We start from the raw sequence: 19,858 nt of genomic DNA on the forward strand, positions 1-19,858 counted from the left end.
GAAAGGGTTAACTAGGGGCAATCAGGGGGTTAAAACCATTATTGGGTAGTATATCGGGGTACCTAGCGCTATAAAAACCTGGCGGTGAACCTAAAAAAAAAACTAGCTACCTAGCGACACTAATGCAGCGATCAGAAAAATGATCGCTTAGTGACACTGGCAAAAGGGGGTGAAAGGGTTAACTAGGGGCAATCAGGGGGTTTAAACCAATATTGGGTAGTATATCGGGGTACCTAGCGCTATAAAAACCTGGCGGTGAACCTAAAAAAATAAAAAATAGCTACCTAGCGACAGTAGCGACACTGATGCAGCGATCAGAAAAATGATCGCTTAGTAACACTGGCAAAAGGGGGTGAAAGGGTTAACTCTAGGGGCAATCAGGGGGTTAAATCTTTATTGGGGGGTGATAGGGGGCTACCCTGGACCTAACACTAACTGCCCTGACAGTTTTAACTGTTACAACTGACACTGAATGCAGTGATCAGTAAAGAAATGATCAATGCAATCAGTGACACTGTGACTGGGGGGGGGAGGGGGGGGGGATCGGGGGCGATCGGGGGGGGTTTGTGTACCTATGCGTACCTATGTGTCAGTGTAGTGTTTTGGTGCACTTACTTTTAGTCTTCTCCTCGTAGTCCGGTCAAAAAGACCGCCCCGAGGAGAATGACATCACTTCCTCCTTCCTGTGTAAAACAATACACAGTGGGAGGAAGCTTGTCATTGGCCAGGAGCGATCCAGAGGGGGTGGCCAGAAACCAACGGCCATCCCCTCATCACGGATCGCTTCTGCAGCGAACCGGACCGCCGTATCCAGCGGGAGGGGGTCCGATCAGACCCCCCACCCGCTGGAAGGCAGGCACGTACATGTACGTGCTTGTGCCTGCCTGTGCCATTGTAATGACGTACATTGGCAATACGGCGGTCCTTAAGTGATTAATCACCACAGCTGACACTGAAGCCCTGGATAACAAGGGAAGAGTATCCAGGAACGTGTCACAAACGTACTTGAGGCCATGCACTAGTTGGTCCGCCAACTCCACGCAGACAGGAGAAGCCTATAGCTCCCCCAACTCGCGGTGCAAAAGTTATGCCCACTCAGTCAAGGTCTGCGACACAAGTGCAGATGCCAGTACTGGTCGTATGGCGGACCCCACAACCGTAAACAAGGAACGAGCCACTGCCTCGGCCTTCCTGTCCATGGGATCCTTGAATGCAGAAGTCCCCTCTACCGGAATCGTGGTTACTTTATTTAACCTGGATACTGGGGGGGGGTCCACAACTGGAGAAGCCGACCATTTTTTGAGAAGGCTTTCCTCTAAGGGGTAACGTACCACCATGTTTTTGGGGACCGAAAAGGTCCTTTGCAGCCGACCCCATTCCCTATAATTTGTCATAATAAGTCAAATACGGGAACACCTTGGGTGAACGTGCTGCCTTGCGGGACCCAAAGGGGACGACACCTCAGTAGAAGAATCCACTGGCTCCTTGATCTTCAGGGTATCACACACAGCTGTGATAAGTGCTCCAACAAGCGCTTTGTCGCGGCCGGACCCGGACGGGGAATCATCCTCGCTGTCCGAATGGTCCTGGTCAGCTTCGTCTGATAGGTCAGAGAAGGGGTCACCAGCCACAGCAGGGCTGAGTCTGCATCAGAGCTCTCCCCAGAGGACCGGGGGGGGGGGGGCAGGGGCCTTTTTAGCACATCTTTCCTACCACGCGTCGCCTCCCATTTAGCAACAAATGAATTAAGGACCGCCGTCAGGGTGTCCATGGGCACAGCGTCATCCGCAGGTGACGCGATTGCTATAGGCTGAATTTCAGGGGAAGAAACACCAGTTTCTGAAGCCATGCTGACCCTACCCTATCTGCCACCTTAACGACTTGCCAACTGCCGCGCGACGATATACGTCGACAGAATGGCACGGGCAGGCATATGGGCGTACCTGTACGTCCCTGCCTTCCCGCGGGTGGGGGGCCCCATAGGGCCCCTCCCCGGTGCCTGCGGCGGTCGGTATTCGTTCGGGAGCGATCCGGGATGAGGGGGCGGCCATTCATTCATGGCCACCCCCTCACGATCGCTCCCGACGAATGGAAATGCTCCGTGACATCACTTCCTCTCCTGTAATGTAAACACAGGCAGAGGAAGTGATGTAATCTCTCCTCCGTGTCGGTATTTTTCGTTCCGGCACCGAGGAGAGAGGATCGGTGAGTTGCACCAACACGACACTACACAGTAGAACATGCCAGGCACACTCACACCCCCCCTTCACCCCCCGATCACCTCCCCAGTCACAGTGACACCAATTGCATTTTTTTTTTTTTGCATTGGTGTCATTTGTGACTGTAATAACTGTTAGGGCAGTTAGGGTTAGCCCCCTTTAGTTCTAATGTACCCCCCTAACCCCCCCAATAAAGGTTTAACCCCGTGATCACCCCCCGTCGCCAGTGTCACTAAGGCTGGGTTCACATTGCAGCGGTTTATGAGAACGGATGTGATTCGCACCGCACTGCAGTGCAAATCACATCCGATCTCTGTGCGATTCGAGTCCAGCCATACAGATAGTATGGCTGAATTCGCGCCGCACCCGCCGCAAATTCGCACGGGACCCTTTTTTTGGTCCGCAGCAGAATCGGATCGCATGGGTGTTCACACCATGCGATCCGAGTTTGCAGATCGCACTGCGATCTGCGAACTGATCTGGGGGTGTCATTAACATTTCACTGACACTCCCAGCAGTTCGCATAGGGCAGTGTGAACTGCCGCCGGGAGGCATGCGATGCGGGAACCCGCCGCGGATTCGTGGCGTTCCCGCATCGCTCCAGTGTGAACCCAGCCTAATAAGCGATCGTTTTTCTGATCGATGTATTAGTTTCACAGGTGACGCTAGTTAGGCAGGTAGGTATTTAGGTTCGCCGCAGCATTTTATAGCGCCAGGGACCCCCATATACTACCGCATAAAGCCCCCTGATTGCCCCTAGTTAACCCTTTCACCAGTGATCACCATATAACTGTTACAGGTGACGTTGGTTGGTTAGTTATTTTTTTATAGTTTCAGGGCACCCGCAATTTATTACCTAGTCTCACTAGTGTACCCCTAAATTTAGGGGTGTTTACTTTCCAAAATGGGGTCATTTGGGGGGGGTTTGTGCCATCTTGGCATTTCGTGGCCTTCAAAACTGTAACGCCCTTAGAAAGCCTGAAGGCGGTGCTTGGTTTTCGGGGCCCCGTACGCGGCTAGGCTCCCAAAAAGTCCCACATATGTGGTATCCCCGTACTCAGGAGAAGCAGCAGAATTTATTTTGGGGTGTCATTTCACATATGCCCATGGCATGCGTGAGCAATATATCATTTAGTGACAACTTTGTGAAAAAAAAAAAAGTTTGTAATTTTCCCGCAACTTGTGGCAAAATATAAAATATTCCATGGACTCAACATGCCTCTCAGCAAATAGCTTGGGGTGTCTACTTTCTAAAATGGGGTCATTTGTGGGGGTTTTGTGCCATCTTGGCATTTTATGGCCTTCAAAACTGTAATAGGTAGTGAAAAGTGAAATCAAAAATTTACGCCCTTAGAAAGCCTGAAGGCGGTGCTTGGTTTTCAGGGCCCCGTACGCGGAAAGTCCCACATATGTGGTATCCCCGTACTCAGGAGAAGCAGCAGAATTTATTTTGGGGTGTCATTTCACATATGCCCATAGCAATTTTTTTTTTGTCATTATTCAATCGCTTGAGGCAAAAAAATAAAATATTCAATGGGCTCAACATGCCTCTTATCAATTTCCTTAGGGGGGTCTACATTCCAAAATAGGGTCATTTGGGGGGGTTTTGTACTGCCCTGCCATTTTAGCACCTCAAGAAATGAGATAGGCAGTCGTAAACTAAAAGCTGCGTAAATTCCAGAAAACGTACCTTAGTTTGTAGATGTGACAACTTTTGCGCAAACCAATAAATATACAGTTATTGACTTTTTTTTTACCAAAGACATGTGGCTGAATACATTTTGGCCTAAATGTATGACTAAAATTGAGTTTATTGGATTTTTCTAATAACAAAAAGTAGAAAATATCATTTTTTTTCAAAATTTGCGGTCTTTTTACGTTTATATCGCAAAAAATAAAAATCGCAGAGTCAGTCAAATACCTTTAAAAGAAAGCTCTATTTGTGGGAAAAAAAGGACGCAAATTTTGTTTGGGTACAACATTGCATGACCGCGCAATTACCAGTTAAAGCAGCGCAGTGCCAAATTGTAAAAAGACCTCTGGTCATTGACCAGCAAAATGGTCCGGTCTGAAAGTGGTTAAAGGGGACTTAAAACAGTGAAGGTCCCACCCTTCTGCTGCCGCTGGCTGGGGGGGCTCTTAGCGCCAGACTCACCACCCTGAGGCATTCTGCGTCAGTTACTAGCTGTGCCTGTAGTCCCCAGGAGGTTACCCAAGTGTAGAGTAAAGAGGCTGTGCCGGCCGCAGCAGTCGATATCAGTGCTGAAACAATCTGCAGAGCTTGCTCCAGCATTCAGGGAATGGCCGTTCAGCGTCCTGTATACACAGGACCCACAGGAAACAGCATGTGATAGCACATGGAAAGCTGCCATTAGAGAGCTGCGGAGAAAAAAAGCGCTCAGGCTTAAAAAAAATGGCCACCAATGCTCTGAATAGGAAAATCCTATAGAAAATGGCCGCTGAAGCTCACAAGGGGAACCTGCTCTGCCCTCAGCCAAAATGGCCGGGGGACAGCGCCATGCGGTGAAGATTAAAACTCACTGCACATAATACTGGCCACAGCAACATACCCCCACAGGCACCTCTATGGGACCCCCCACACCGGGACCAGGACCACCACTAGCCGCACAGACCCCCCTTGAGACCCAGAGAACTCCTTCACACACACCGCTCAGCAGATACATGCAGCCGAAGGGGGACGGAGGGAAGATAGGGACGTAAGAGAGAAGAGAGGGAGGTGAGGTTCCTAGGTCATTCTCCTTCACTAGGCAAATTAAAACTGAAGCTGCTGTGGCAGCAGGGAGGGTTGTTAGCACAGGGTCTGCCCCCCTGGGTGGAACTGACAATTCTGTGTATTGTGTTACAATTTTGCCTAGTTTCTCCTAGTAGCAGGCTAACAAACCCACTTTGTACAGAGAGGAGCTGTGTCGGTCGGTGAATATAAGAGAAAGTCAACTATTTGTACAGCCACCTTTTGCGGCTATCACAGCTCCAAGTCGCTTTGGATAAGTCTCTATGAGCATGCCACATCTTACCACTGGGATTTAACTGGAAGCCACGCATGCCCATGCCATCACAATGCCTCCATGTTTTACAAATGACGTTGTGTGCTTTGGATCCGGAGCTGTCCCAAGCCGTCGCCAAACTTTTTTCTTCCCGTCATTCTGGTACAGATTAATCATCGTTTCATCCATCCAAAGAATGCTTTTCCAGAACTGGCTTTTTCAGGAATAGCACCAGAGGGTTGTACCTTGTGTTGAACCCTCTGTATTTATTCTCGTGAAGTCTTCTCTTGATTGTAGACTGACAATGATACGCCCACCTCCTGGTGAGTGTCCTTTACTTGTCTGGATGTAGTGAATGGGTTTTTCTTTGCCAAGGAGAGTATCCTGCGATCATCCACCACTGTTGTCTGCCATGGACATCTAGGCCTTTTTATGTTGCTGAGCTCACCAGTGTGTTCTTCTTTCCTCAGAATGTACCAAATTGTTGATCTGGCCACGCCTAATGTTGCTGCCATCTCTGATGGGGTTTTTTTTTTTGAAACCTTATAATGGCCTGTTTCACTTGCATGGACAGCTCCTTTGAACGCATGATGTAGGTTCACAGCAATAGATTCCAAATGTAAATACCACACTTAGAATCGACTCTAGACCTTTTATCTGCTTAATTGATGATTAAATAAGGAGTAGCCCACACCTGGCCATGAAACAGCTTTTGAGTCAATTGTCAAATTACTTTTGGTCCCTTGAAAAAGGGGGTGGCTATTATAATTCCTAAACCCTTCCTCTGAATTGGATGTACATACATTCAAATTGAACTTGAGTGTGTGCCGTTTCAGCCCATAGCCATTATACAACTATAGCTTGAATATGTTTTGGTAAATACCTGAAAAAAAAAAACTTAAATTGTGCCTGTGTCAAAATATATATGGGCCTATTTGCTGAAGCAGAGCATCTATTTATTTTTTTTGTAACCCCCAGACCTGAGGACTTATACTGCTGCCTGCAGCACACTGCGCCCGAAGGCGATATCCTCATTACATCTTGCATGCACTTGATAACATTTTGCAAATGTATGTACTGAAGGCCAAGTCGCGGCCTTGCAGATTTGAGACCTGGAGGCCTGGTGACGCACTGCCCAAGAAGCACCAACCGCTCTGGTAGAGTGCGCCTTAACTTGAAAAGGGAAAATCTTTCCCTTTAAATTATAAGTTGAAATTATAAATTGAATTATAACTTGCCAAATGCACTTAGCGACAGTGGATTTTGACGCTGCCTGCCCCTTCTTAGGACACTCTGGCATAAAAAAATAAGACATCAGTCTTACGAATCGGAGCAGTTTTCTTAAATACATTTTTACTGCTCTTTTCAACCACTTTTGGCAAAAAAACTGGACGAGGGCGTAACACCACTCTGTCCTCATGAATAATCAAATATGACACCTTACATGAAAGAGCAGCCAATTCTGAAATCCTCCTTGCTGAGGATATAGCAAACAAAAATATCAGCTTCCTAGTCAGAAGGACTAATGGAACATGCTGCAATGGTTCGAATGGCTGTTTTTGTAACACTGACAAAACAAAATTTAAGTCCCAAGGGCTTAAGAGTGATTTAACTGGCGGATTAATCCACAGCACTCCTTGTATGAAACCCTGGACTAAAGAATGCATAGCAAGCAGTCTTTGAAATAAAAATTGATAAGGATGAGACTTGGCCCTTAATAGTACTCAGGGCCAACTTCATCTCTACGCTTAATTGTAGAAAGGTAAGAATTCCGCCTATGATATATCTCCGAGGGACTCACACCAGGAAACAAGCTTTCCAGGCTCTATAATATATAGCTCTAGAAGCTGGCTTCCTAGCATTAATCAAAGTAGAGATAACTGACCTGGAAAGCCCACGTTTCTTCAGAATGTGGGTCTCAATAGCCAAGCCGTTAAATTTAGCCGTTCGTAAAGTAGGATGGAATATCGGCCCCTGAGATAGCAGGTCTGGCCTTAGTGGGAAGAGCCCTGGACCCTCCACTGCCATCCTTACGATCTCTGCGTACCATGACCTTCTGGGCCATGCTGGTGCTACCAGTATTATCGATTTTGCAGCTTGATCCTGCAAGGAACTTTGTGCATAGATCAGTAAAAACTGATCCCACGGGATTGCCAACGCATCTGTTCCATATGCGAGTGGGTCCCCTGTCCTGGATGCAAAGTTGACTAGCTTAGTGTTGAATCTGGATGCTAGAAGGTCTACGTCCGGAGTCCCCCATCTTTGGCAAACAGCCTGAAACACCTTGGAGTGAAGAGACCATTCTCCTTGGAATAACTGCCGGCGACTTAGATAGTCCACCTGCCAATTCTCTACTCCCGGAAAGAAAACTGCCAATAGGCATGGGACATTCTCTTCTGTCCAAGTTAGAATCTGATTCACCTCTCTCTGAGCTGAGAGACTCTTGGTGACCCCTTGTGATTGATATTTGCCACAGCCGTGGCATTGTCAGACTGGATCCTGGCAGGATAATTCTTTAACCTGGAGGTCCAGGTTTCTAGAGCCAGATTCACTGACGGAAACTCTAGGATGTCGATGGGCAAGGCTCCTACTCCCCAGCCTGAAAGGCTGGCATCTGTCGTTACTACCTTCCAGATAATTGATCTGAAGGACTTTCCCTTCAGCAGGTTCCAAGATAGTAACCACCAACTGAGGCTTTGGGACACTCATGGGGACAGCCACATTGGCAAGTCCAAAGCTTGAATCGTTTTGGTCCAAGCAGACAGAATACTGCTTTCAGTTTCGAATGGAATTGAGCATAGGGAACTGCTTCAAATGAAGCTACCATCTTCCCTAACAACCTCATGCAAAGGAGAATTGAAGGATTTCTCTTCAACCTGATCATCCTCACCAGCTCCTGTATGGAGCTGATCCTTGCGGGAGGCAAGAACACCCCTTTTCTGGGCTGTGTCTATGATCAGGCCCAGATACTCCAGCCTTCTTAGTGGCTTTAAGGAGGATTTCTTTAGGTTGAGAATCCAATCCAAACCTTCCAGGTAACTGCTTGTGATGGCTACACCTTGCTTCAAGCAAGCCACTGACTGGTCTATTAACAATAGATCGTCTATGTAAGCCAAGACAGTTATGTCCTGTGCCCTTAACCTGACTAGAGGTGGGGCTAATACCTTAGTGAATACCCGAGGTGCTGTAGCAAGCCCGTAGGGCAAGGCTATTAACTGAAAATGCTTCTTTTCTACTTTGAACCGCAGAAACCTCTGGTGAGGAGGAAATATATGGACAAGCAGCTATGCATCTCTGATGTCAATGGACGCCAGAAGTTTTTCTCCTTGCAGGATGGAAACGACTGACTTGACTGACTCCATACAAATGGAGCGGATTTTCAGGAACGAAGATTACGTAGATGTAGACTTGGTCTGATATCCCCTTTTAGCTTTGGCACCGTAATTAGGTTTGAGTAAAACCTCAAACCTTGCTCTTGTTTGGGAATCTTTCTGATCACCCCTTGAGCCAATAATCGGTCTAATGCTTGCAACAGGGATTGCCTTTTCCCTGGATCCTTGGGAATGTTTGATCTCAGAAAACGAGATGGTGGAAACTCTCAAAGCTCTAGCTTGTATCCTAGAGACACTGTGGAGAGAGTCCATTTGTCCTGAATCTCCCTTTGCCAGACTTCTGAGATGCCTCTTCATAAGGAGGTCTTGTATTCTGCTTTGCAGGCTTGTAGCCCCAGGTCTTCCTTTATGCCTGGTCTGATGGCAGAGGCAGAACAGTTTAAATGAAAGACGCTTATATTTTCTTTTGACAGGCAAAAGAGTACCATTTCCGCTGGAAATTGTTTGAATGTATTTATCCAAACTATCGTCAAATAATCGTTCTCCCTTAAAGGGGAAACTAGTTAGAAGGTTCTTACAAGGCGTCTCAGCTGACCAACCCTTTAACCAAAGGGTCCTTCTCATATGTACAAATACAAACGCAAGGCGTAATGACTGGTGAATAGAATCCTTCATAGCGTCTACAGCAAAGCATAATGCTTTAGGTAGCTCGGCCAGTTCCTGTGCTTGTTGTGCAGGGAGCTCATCTGAGAGCATCTGTGAACTGGTCCTTTAAGGACTGACAGATGCCTATAGCTGCAATTGCAGGCTGAGCAACAGTACCTGCTAAGAAAAAAAGGATTTTAACAGACCTTCCAACTTCTTATCTGTTGAATCTTTAAGCATAAGCGCATTGTCCACTGGGTAAAAAAAAAAAAAAAAAAAAAAAAAAAAAAAAAAAAATCAACTGCTGGAACTTTCCATCTTTTAGTGAATCTTTCTTCCATAGGATAGAGCTTTTCTGTTTGGAAGGGAAAAAATGCTTATCCGGATGATCCCATTCGGTATAAATAAGCTTATTTAGTAATGCGTGGACGGGAAACGCATGCAAAGGCTGTAAAGGCTTTAAAGAACCCAAGGAAGAGACCGGCCCTTCAGCTAACTCGGTTAGGGGTAGCATGCAAGTAGAGCGAACCATCTTTGCAAGCCTCTGTACTTCAGATTGTGAAGTAGGGATCCTTGGGAACTTCACGTATTGTTTCCTCCGCAGAGAAATAAATCGCATGTCTTTCCTCCTGATCATCTGAGGGCAATACCCCATCCTGTCCCCATAATTCTCTTGGACCCTCCACTGACTGTAAAGAGTCTAAGGTGGCGGAGGGGGATCTAGGATGCTTCCTATACACTGGATGGAAGATGCAATTAAAGACGCTAATCTTCCTTCTAAGCCTTGCAAGGCAGAGGAAAATGCATCTTCATTCACCTCTACAGGGGCTGAAGTGTGTGAAGCAGTTGCACCACCGCTAGCTTCCAATGACTCACCCTGGCTTGCCATGTCTGATCTCTCCAAAGAGGAAGACAGTATGGAGGCATAACTGGGATTCCCAGCGCCTGGGGGCTGACACCTTAGGTACCTTTACGGTAGGTCTGGAAGACATAGTGCAAAGCACAAGCAGAGGTACACACAAAATAACAGTTCTTTTGCTACTAACAATCTGTCTGGAAATGCCTGTTTACACTCTTACGTACCCAGCGCTCTGGTGTCTCTTAGTGTGACAGACTGCCTCTCTTCAGTTAAAAAGTCTTTCTGAAATGAGTGTCTGATATAAAGCCTCAGGTGGAACCTGATTGCATCCTCAGCGCTTCCCCTCAGCTATGCGGCGAGTGCTGTGAGTATGGACGTTACATCCATACACAGCGCCACGTGACTTTGCGGACATGCCCCTCTGCGTTCTCAGGCCCTGCTAGGGACCCGGATGGCCAACACAAAGGTGAACATACTATACATCTCTACAAGGGGGGAGGGGAAGAGGGGAAGGGGAGGGGAAGAGGGGAAGGGGAGGTAGGGGTTCTGTCAGCAGATTTATAGTTTTTTTTTATTAAACCACAGAAGCATAGGGCGTTTCCCAATGTTACTAGGTGGAAGTGCTGGGTTGTAATTAAACCATGCAGCTAAAGCAGCTGCGTCAACCAATCAGCCACCGCCCATATAGAAGTTTATACACATCTCTATATTAGCAACTGCTGTATTTTTTACCAAATCCCACAAGATCTATAGTAAGAACCCCCTCTGCCGCTGGGACCACACATGTTCTGAGACAGAGCTGCACTAAGACATCATAGGTAGTGTAAGTTACTCCTAATAGAGGAGACATTTATAAGGCATATAAGGTATATTGAAGGAAAAAGCAAAGCTTCCCTTACCTTGTCCTCGCTGCAGGATACTGCTGATTTAACAGACAGATCCAACTTTAACCCATCACGGTGGGCTGCGTTTAAACACGCTCAAAGACTGGGGCCCTTTTAAAAGGGGTTCTGCTCCTTTGGGCCTTGTATAGCACCCCTCAGGGCAACTTTAGGAAATGTCGCAAGACCAAAAAGCGTCCTGGTTCCTAGGGTCCAGCTCTCAAAGAGAAGCATTACAGGCAAAACCTCGTTCTTGCATCGAGGTCCAGGTACCATCCTATGGCCTCAGTGGCGAGGATGGATCTGATTGTGGAGGTTTCTTTAAATCTAGCATGGATCCCTTCTGGAGCTCCTCAGAGCACATCTTCACTCGTGACCAACACCTTAGACACTTGCGAAGAAACTGAGTGCTCCTGGAAGGAGGAGGGGTTATATAGGGGAGTCAACTTCCTGTATTGGTTATACCAGTGTCAACACCTGAAGGTAGGCCTTTAACCCACCAAGTAATTACTTGAGACTCTATGTCTTATGATGTATGATAAAGAAAGTATTTTTACATTTTGGAAAGAGCTACCAGCTGTATCATCCCCATCAGATTCTCGGAGGGTAAGCATTATTTCTCAGCAGATACCCTTCCTCTGGTGCTGTTTTTGTATCAAGGACATCAAAAACAGAAGTAGGAGCGAAGATAATAGGGGCATGGCTATGACCCAGGTAATCTAATGGCTTAAAGCGGGAGTCCGCCGGGACTCCGCGTTTTTTTTTTTTAAGTCAGCAGCTACAAATACTGCAGCTGCTGACTTTTAAAATAGTGACACTTACCTGTCCAGCGCGCCCGCGATGTCGACACCCGAAGCCGGTCTCTAGATCGACACTCGAGTGCTGCCGCCGCCATCTTGGGTATGGGAATCAGGAAATGGAGCCTTTCGGCTTAATTTCCCGGTTCACTACTGCGCATGCGCGAGCCGCGCTGCGCAATGAGGACGGTCCCCGCTGCCTCTGGGATCTGTGTGTTTCCCAGCAGGCAGCGGGGCACTTGCGGAAGGGGGCGGGCACTTGCGGAAAGGGGCGTAATGTACGCCCCTTTCCGCAGAGAGCTAGCCCGGAAGTGGGTGCAGTTACCTGGATTATCCAGGTAACTGCACCCCCCTCCCCCCTGAAAGGTGCCAATTGTGGCGCCGGAGGGGGGGAGGAATCCGATGAGCGGAAGGTCCATTTTAGGATGGACCTCCGCTTTAACAAGACCAGAAATTCTGCCCACGAACTCATAAGCTCACTAGGCAGGAAGGATGAGGCAGGCATGGTTGAAGGACTGAGCTGCATGTCCAGAGAAGGGCTTAGAGTAAGAATTCAGGTAACCTTCAGAGGAGAGAGTACCATGGCCCTTGAACTGATGCAATACAACTTTCAATAGAGCTAAAACCTATTGAGTCCGTCAGATCTCAGCTTTCTAATTATGGTTTGCCATGTATGTGAATAAAATGACCCCAAAGGACTACTTGTGACCGCCACAACAATGGTCCAGGGAGAAGATGGCTTGATGCAAGCATCTGTAGGTCGCTGTAATCCATCTTCAGTAAAAGTTAACCACTATTTAATGTGCCTGCAGGGATGAGAATCAGGAGATGTTGCTTCGCCAGGGTCCTGAATCCAAAGAGGAGGCTGGGCATGCACACACACTAAATAAAGAAACCACAATTATGGCACAAAATTTATTTATATACATCCTGGATCAGGATTGCAGCCACCCCGTCCCCCAGCCTCAGCTTGCATTCCATCATTGCCTACTGCATCTGCCTTACTCCAGAAGCTTTCTGGTGCAGCTCTGCCATCTCCAGCCACCTTCCTGCCAACCTCTGCAGACCAGACCTTTGCGATATGCTGATCTACCCTATACATGCAGTGAATGCATTTTAATCCCTTTTCACAATTAAAATCTACACTTAGCTCCCTTTCACACAGGCTTTCCGGTCAGGTCCGCCTGTCAGTTTTTCAGGTGGACCTGATTGGACCCCTTGCAGTCTCCTCTATGGAGTGGCGGATGTCAGCAGTGACATGTCCACTGACATGCGCCGCTATCAAGTCACCTTCTCTTTTATCTGTTTACATGCACACAGTAACTTTTCTCAAAGCAAGGTGGTGCATGTGCAAAATGTGTTTGAGGCAGCGCAGACATATTGCAACACTACAGGGAGAAGGCACACTGCTACCATGCCACCATCAGGTGCCCTCAGGCAGCACAGACAAGACAGACATGAAAGCCTGGCCCTCCTGAAATTTGACCATAAGCATGGACAGCAGTCTCAGAACAACCCATTATTTTAACAGATTAAAAGGATTTGCAAGTAATGGATGAAAAAAAATGGTTAATGACCATAAATACCTTAAGTATATATATATGGAATGCGATTCCCAAGGTTATTTTTGGTACCAACATCTCACAACTGCTATATTCAAATATTGAATACATATTTTTTTTTTTTTCCGTAAAGAATTTTCTTTTATTTCCGAAAATGCAAAACAATACAGATACGCCTTTACAGTACAAAACAGCTCCAATCGGAGAACCCGTACAGAGTACACTTGAACAAGCAGATTCAAAATCTTCCAGATCTATACAGTCAAGAACGTCCTCCAAGAATTACAATTACGTGGCGTCTTCAACAAGAAGAAAAATAAAAAAAATTAAAATTTTTAGAAAGTAAATAAGAAAAAATAACAATAAGACGTTCCCAGCCTGAGGATGGTATACGGTTTCAGTACTTCCTACCCAATCATCTACTGCACCCCCAGGATGGGTCTCTGCTCAAAAATAGAATAGAATAGAATAGATCTTCCGCGTGCTTATTATGGAAGGCGGCATGTACTAAGGGAGCCTACCCCAGGGTTCCCCCCCAGCCCATGCCCCAGCCCCGTGTCGTTGAGTATAAGAGCGGAAAGAGGGAAAATAAAGGGGATAGAGATAGTACAGAATAAAAGAAAAGGGCAGGGAAGGGGGGCTGGGGGAGAGGTCAGGAATGAGAGAGAAATGGGGGGTGGGTGAGACAAAGGGAAGCTGGGTGAAGGGGAGGGGATACGTGGAAGATAAACAGTTATTAGGGGAGGGGGTGGAAAGACCACCAGCTGCCCCCCCCATCTGCTCCTCATAGCCCAGCATCTAAGGTGTTTACTCACAGACGTAGTTAGAATGTCACTACATCAAACCGTGAACAATGGGCTCTCCTAGTCAGCTGCTCGCAGTAAAAGTTGGTATTCTTGGGTGTTGCGGTATTTAAGCCAAGGGTCCCAGATCATAGTAAAAATGGAAGCTCTATCTTGGGTGATGTATATCAGCTCCTCCAACTCTGCCAAATGGTTAATACGCGCTGCCCATTCCTTCATCGAAGGAGGCGACCTAGCTTTCCAATGAACCGGCAAGCATAACCTAGCTGCGTTTATCAGATACATGGCTATCGATTTATGGTATTTTTTCTTGGGTATCTTGGAATAGTGAAGAAGGTATTGTGCCGGGGTAAATTCCAGGGGAAGCGAAGAGACCGCAGTCGTCACCTCGTGTACCTTCTGCCAGTATGGCTGAATCTTTGGGCATTCCCACCATATATGCAAGAAGGTACCCAGGTCTTGTCCACACCTCCAGCAGCGGTCGGAGACTGTGGGCAAGAACTTGTGGAGCACCTCTGGTGTTTTATACCAGCGTGATTTAATTTTGTATCCGTTCTCCTGAATGTGCGTGTTCAGTGAACCTTTATGAATATGAAAGTGAATACGGTCCCAGCTAGAGTCTGGTAAAACCGTGTTCAACTGGGTTTACCAGAAGTCTCGGTCTGTCTGAAGCATATTACCTGAGTCTTGGAACATGGATGCATAGATTGTTGAGATTACATGACGCTGTGGGGAGGATTCCGCGCATAGGGATTCAAAGACGGTGGGGGTTTTTGCAAAGCTTGGCCTGGTCATTGGTTTATCCAAGTAGTGTTTAAGTTGCAAATAAGCCCAGAAGGGGAAGGATTTGGGTGAATACATATTTTAGAAGGGACATTACCAATACCATATAATGCATGTATAAGCCAGTTCATGAATTCACTTTAGATGTTCAAAGTCTACATTAATACAGATCACCAAAAAAGGCAAAAAAGTAGCTCATATGTTGGAGAATAGTAGCTTAAGGTATTGGAAGACCAAAAATTGTATGTGTGTGTCTATCCTGTGTTAAAAGGAACAGGAATCTTGATACTGGCTTCCCTAATTAAAGTCACTGATCTAAGAGCATGCAAGGCTTGGTGCTTGTTTGGGGTCAATAACCCACTAGGTAGTGAATCAAGGGTTAGGACAGGAGTGCTCAACCCTTTGAAAAGCAAGGGCCAAGTGATTTGGTAACCAATTGCAGGCCACAACGAAGTGGTTCAGAATTACATTTTTTTTTATTTTTAATAGCATAATGAAGACGTTAAACAACAATCAGGATCATCATTTTCCGTGGGACCAATCTCCGTTAGGTGGATGACACTAGTGTGAACACAAACTTTGTTTATTTATTACAAGGACTCTATGGCAGGGCCTCAACATTTCAAGTCCTAAGCTACTAGCCAGGCCTTGAGGTTTACTTGCCACCAGTTGCCACACCCAACCCCTATCCTGCCCCCAATTCAACCCCTAAACACACCCTAATAAATCATCTCATGAAATGGCACTTCAATTTTTTATGCAGAATTGAGTTACAAAAATAAATATTTCCCATTATGGCCTTTCTCCATCCTTCCCAATTACATTTTTTCGAAAGGCTCTGCTGTGACTCTTCCAGAGGTAAGGGCTTTTTTCTTATCTTTATAAAGCAGCGATTGCTTTCCATTTTTCCAATGGGCTCCCTTATAGGAACAAGTGGGAAGTTGACTGTGGTGCACAATTCTCTCCAGAGGACTGGGATATAATGCTGGATAATTTGCGTAAATGCACTAAATCTCTAGCAGTTAGAGAAACCGTTCTTAAAAAGGTATTAACCAGGTGGTGGTATACCCCTTCCAAGCCCCAAGGCATCTATCCAGAAACCTCCTGACAATGTAGGGATGTCTACTTTTAGGTACCTTCAAACACATTTTGGGAGTGCGGGCATCTCTCCTCTGTGTGGAATAAAATATCTGCTTTAATCTCGGAGATATCAGGCATACCCTTAGATCTTACCATTTCAATGTGTCTTATTGGAGCTCCTATTCTGGGTGTGCTTCGCAGGGAGGAGAGATTCATTTGTGTATCTACCTTGTGAGCTATTGCTCTACATTGGATGTCCCCAACAGTCCCCATGTCCTCAATATTAGATAGGGTTCAAAGAGTTATGCTGCTGGAAAAGATTCTATATACCATACAGAATAAAGTGCACCTGCTGTTTGATCACAAATGGGATGCCTGGAAGACTCAGACATACCCTGCTGTCACATGAACTAATATAGTACCTGAGTAAGTTATGCCCACAGATATATCTTTCTGACCCTTCATGCATCTATATCTGTAAAACTGTTGATTCATGTTCTCTGAAGATTTTTTTTGTAGGATTCTGAATTATTTGTGTTATGATTCAAGATTATAATTGTGACAATTATTTTTTGTATATTTTCATAATAATGTATATTTTATATACCTTAACAGTTTGTAAACAAAAATAAAAATATTAACTTTTTTACCAATATTAAAGCATATTGCATTAAGCTTGGCTCAGTGGCTTTGGCAGCTTAAAGATCAAAGGCTCCACAGACTGGCAGCCTCCCAGCGGCTTCAAAGCAATAAATTCCCTAAGGCTGGATACCTCCACCACTCCCATTTCACATTTCAATTTTAAAGTTTTCCACCCCAGCACACCGGCTCCATGCGCTCTCTCTTCCCCACCTCCTCCTCTGAGCACACCTCCCAGCAGACTGGCACTTCGCCCAAACTTCATTTGGAGCTCCTCTACACCTCAGCCACTGAGTCTGTGCACGCCGCCATTTTCTATCATGGGGTCTCCTATGGCACCAGGTCAGTCCGCCCCTGGATTTACCACGTGTGCTGCCATTTCCGTGCCAGGAAAAAATAAAAGTTTATCAAATACTTGCTGTAATTTTCCTTTCCTGGAGCCAACTGATGGCAGCGCACTAAACCCACCCAGCTCCTTCCCAACGTTATAAAAGGAAAGGGCTGTGATATTGGTGTCAACCAGGGGTGGGGCCAGTAGGGGGCCCCATGATAGATAAAAATATGGTGGCATGCACGGAGGTTTGGTAGCGACAGATCCCCCTCCTCCCCAGATTGATGTAGATCCTGGGGCTCTCCCTAACCTGCATGGACAGCTCGGTGAGTGGGTGGATGAGCTCTCTTCCTACCCGCTGACAGCTGGAGGAAAACGGTGCAGAGCCTCAGACTTAACAGCCATCTACCTCCCTTCACCTGGCACATGAACAGTCCTGGTGACCAGAGCGGAGATCAAAGGGGAGAGGAAAGGATCGGTCTGAGGTAGGAGAAGGAATCTGGGACGGGTGGCACTGGGAGCAGTATTACAACATGGTAGGGGGAGGAGGAGGAGCAGAGAGGGGGGTTTACATCAACTAGGGTGCTGTATAATATTACCATATGGCTGAGACCAAGTGATGAAGGACAGCACACTCAACACTGCCACTGCTGTCCCCACAGTTAAGGGGTTCAATGAGTCATCCTCACTAACCGTCCTACTGCCCCATGCACCTCTTTCTTCCAGCACTACAACCTTATTGTTTGTGTTAATTGATGCCTCTTGCTTCCTGCCTCCAATCCAAGCACCAATCATAGGGTGTTTACAGAGCCTCCCCTGTAAGTCCCACATCACTGTGTACGATGTGTGTACCTGCTTGCCAATTTTTGAGGGCTGCTCTAGAAGGTTGATTTACTAAAACTGGCGTGTGCAAAATCCAATTCAAGTCAATTTCAGTGGTGCAGGAGGAAAATGGAAAGGATTGGTTGCTGTATACACCGCCCCTCATGTCTAAGTGTAAAAGAGAATGTGACAGGTAGGCTGCACAGACGCCAGGAGCATGAGGCAGGGTCCCCATTGCGACCCTTGATACACCAGTAACTGGGGCGGTGTGGTTAAAAACACCTCAACTATGAGATTTTACTGCCCCCTCCCCCAAATGTAAACAAGCCCTTACTGTCCCCAGCCCCCAGGAAGGCTGCTTTCACACTTATGCGCTGTAGTTTACCTGCATCATGGGTGCAGCACAGTGCACATGTGCCTTTACTGTGGGTTAGCTGTGCTCTGCTATAGACTTACAGTTGTATGCAAAAGTTTAGGAACACCTGACAAATTCCATGATTGTCATTTAGAAATATTTGGGTGTTTGGATCAGCAATTTCATTTTGATCTATCAAATAACTGAAGGACACAGTAATATTTCAGTAGTAAAATTAGGTTTATTGGATTAACAGAAAATGCGCAATATGCATCAAAACAAAATTAGACAGATGCATAAATTTGGGCATCCTCGTCATTTTGTTAATTTGAATACCTGCAACTACTTCTCACAATTGGTTTGGTGAGCTCATTAAGCCTTGAGCTTCATAGACAGGTGCATCCAATCATGAGAAAAGGTATTTAAGGTGATCAATTGCAAGTTGTTGTTCTCTTTGACTATCCTCTGAAGAGTGGCAACATGAGGGCCTCAAAACAACTCTCAAATGACCTGAAAACAAAGATTATTCTACATTATGGTTTAGGGGAAGGCTACAAAAATTAATGCAGAGATATAAGCTGTCAGTGTCCACTGTAAGGAACAGAGTTAGGAAATGGAAGACCTCAGGCACAGTCCTTGTTAAGGCCAAAAGTGTCAGGCCACATAAAATATTCGAGAGGCAAAGGCGAAGGATGGTGAAAACGGTCAAAAACAGCCCACGGACCACATTCAAAGACCTACAAACATCAACTTGCTGCAGAAGGTGTCGCTGTACATTCTTCAACAATTCAGCGCACGTTGCACAGTGATATGCTTTATGGGAAAGTGATGCGAAAGAAGTTTTTTCTGCACACACTCCACAAATGTAGTCGCTCAAGGTATGCAAACGTACATTTGGACAAGCCAGCTTCATTTTGGAATAAAGGTGCTGTGGACTGATGAAACAAAGATTGAGTTATGTGGTCATAACAAGGTGTGTTATGCATGGCGGCAAAAGAAAACAGCAGTCCAAGAAAAACACTTGCTACGCACAGTATAATTTGGTGGAGGTTCCATCATGCTGTGGGGCCAGTGCCAGTACTGGGAATCTGGTTAAATTTGAGGGTCGCATGGATTACACTCAATATCAGCATATTCTTGAGAATAATGTTGAGGAATCAGTCACAAAGTTGAAGTTACACTGGGGCTGGATATTTCAACGACCCAAAACACTGCTCAAAATCTACTCGGGCATTTATGCAGAGGAACAAGTATAATGTTCTGGAATGGCCATCCCAGTCCACAGACCTGAATATCATTGAACATCTGTGGGGTGATTTGAGTGGGCTGTCCATGCTCGACAACCATTAAACCAAACTGAACTGGAGATATTTGGTAAGGAGGAAAGGTCCAAAATACATTCATCCAGAATTCAGACACGCATTACAGGCTATAAGAAGCATCTAGTGGCTGTTATTTCTGCTAAAGGAGGCTGTACTAAATATCAATGTGATTTTTCTGTTAGGGTGCCCAAATTTATGCCCCTGTCTAATTTCATTTTGATGCATATTTTCTGTTAATCCAATAAACCTCATTTCACTACTGAAATATTATTGTGTCCTTCAGTTATTTGGCAGGTCAAAATGAAATTGCTGATCCAAACACCCAAATATTTATAAATAACAATCATGGAAATTGTCAGGGGTTCCTAAACTTTTGCATACAACTGTATATTATATCTTGCGAGTGTGGTGCTTTGCCAGGGA

General features: G+C 46.0%; 1 protein-coding gene across 4 annotated transcripts in view; it reads right to left on the minus strand.

Moving 5' to 3' along the window:
• The window catches only part of THUMPD2 (THUMP domain 2 tRNA and snRNA guanosine methyltransferase), a 327,697-nt gene that overhangs the window by 44,309 nt on the left and 263,530 nt on the right, over nt 1–19,858 (minus strand). Inside the window, exon 9 of one of the 4 annotated variants that reach the window (XM_077486499.1) lies at nt 13,474–13,599. The exons of the other annotated variants lie outside the window; for them this stretch is intronic. Within the exon in view, the coding sequence (XP_077342625.1) occupies nt 13,589–13,599 (11 nt within the window). The 3' untranslated portion in view covers nt 13,474–13,588. Of the gene's footprint in view, nt 1–13,473; nt 13,600–19,858 lie in introns of those variants that run through there. 4 annotated transcript variants of the gene reach the window in all.

The sequence above is a fragment of the Lithobates pipiens genome, unplaced genomic scaffold (genome assembly GCF_037356315.1).
Source record: "Lithobates pipiens isolate NorthernLeopardFrog02 unplaced genomic scaffold, aLitPip1_a1.2 Scaffold_18, whole genome shotgun sequence".
Taxonomy (NCBI): domain Eukaryota; kingdom Metazoa; phylum Chordata; class Amphibia; order Anura; family Ranidae; genus Lithobates; species Lithobates pipiens.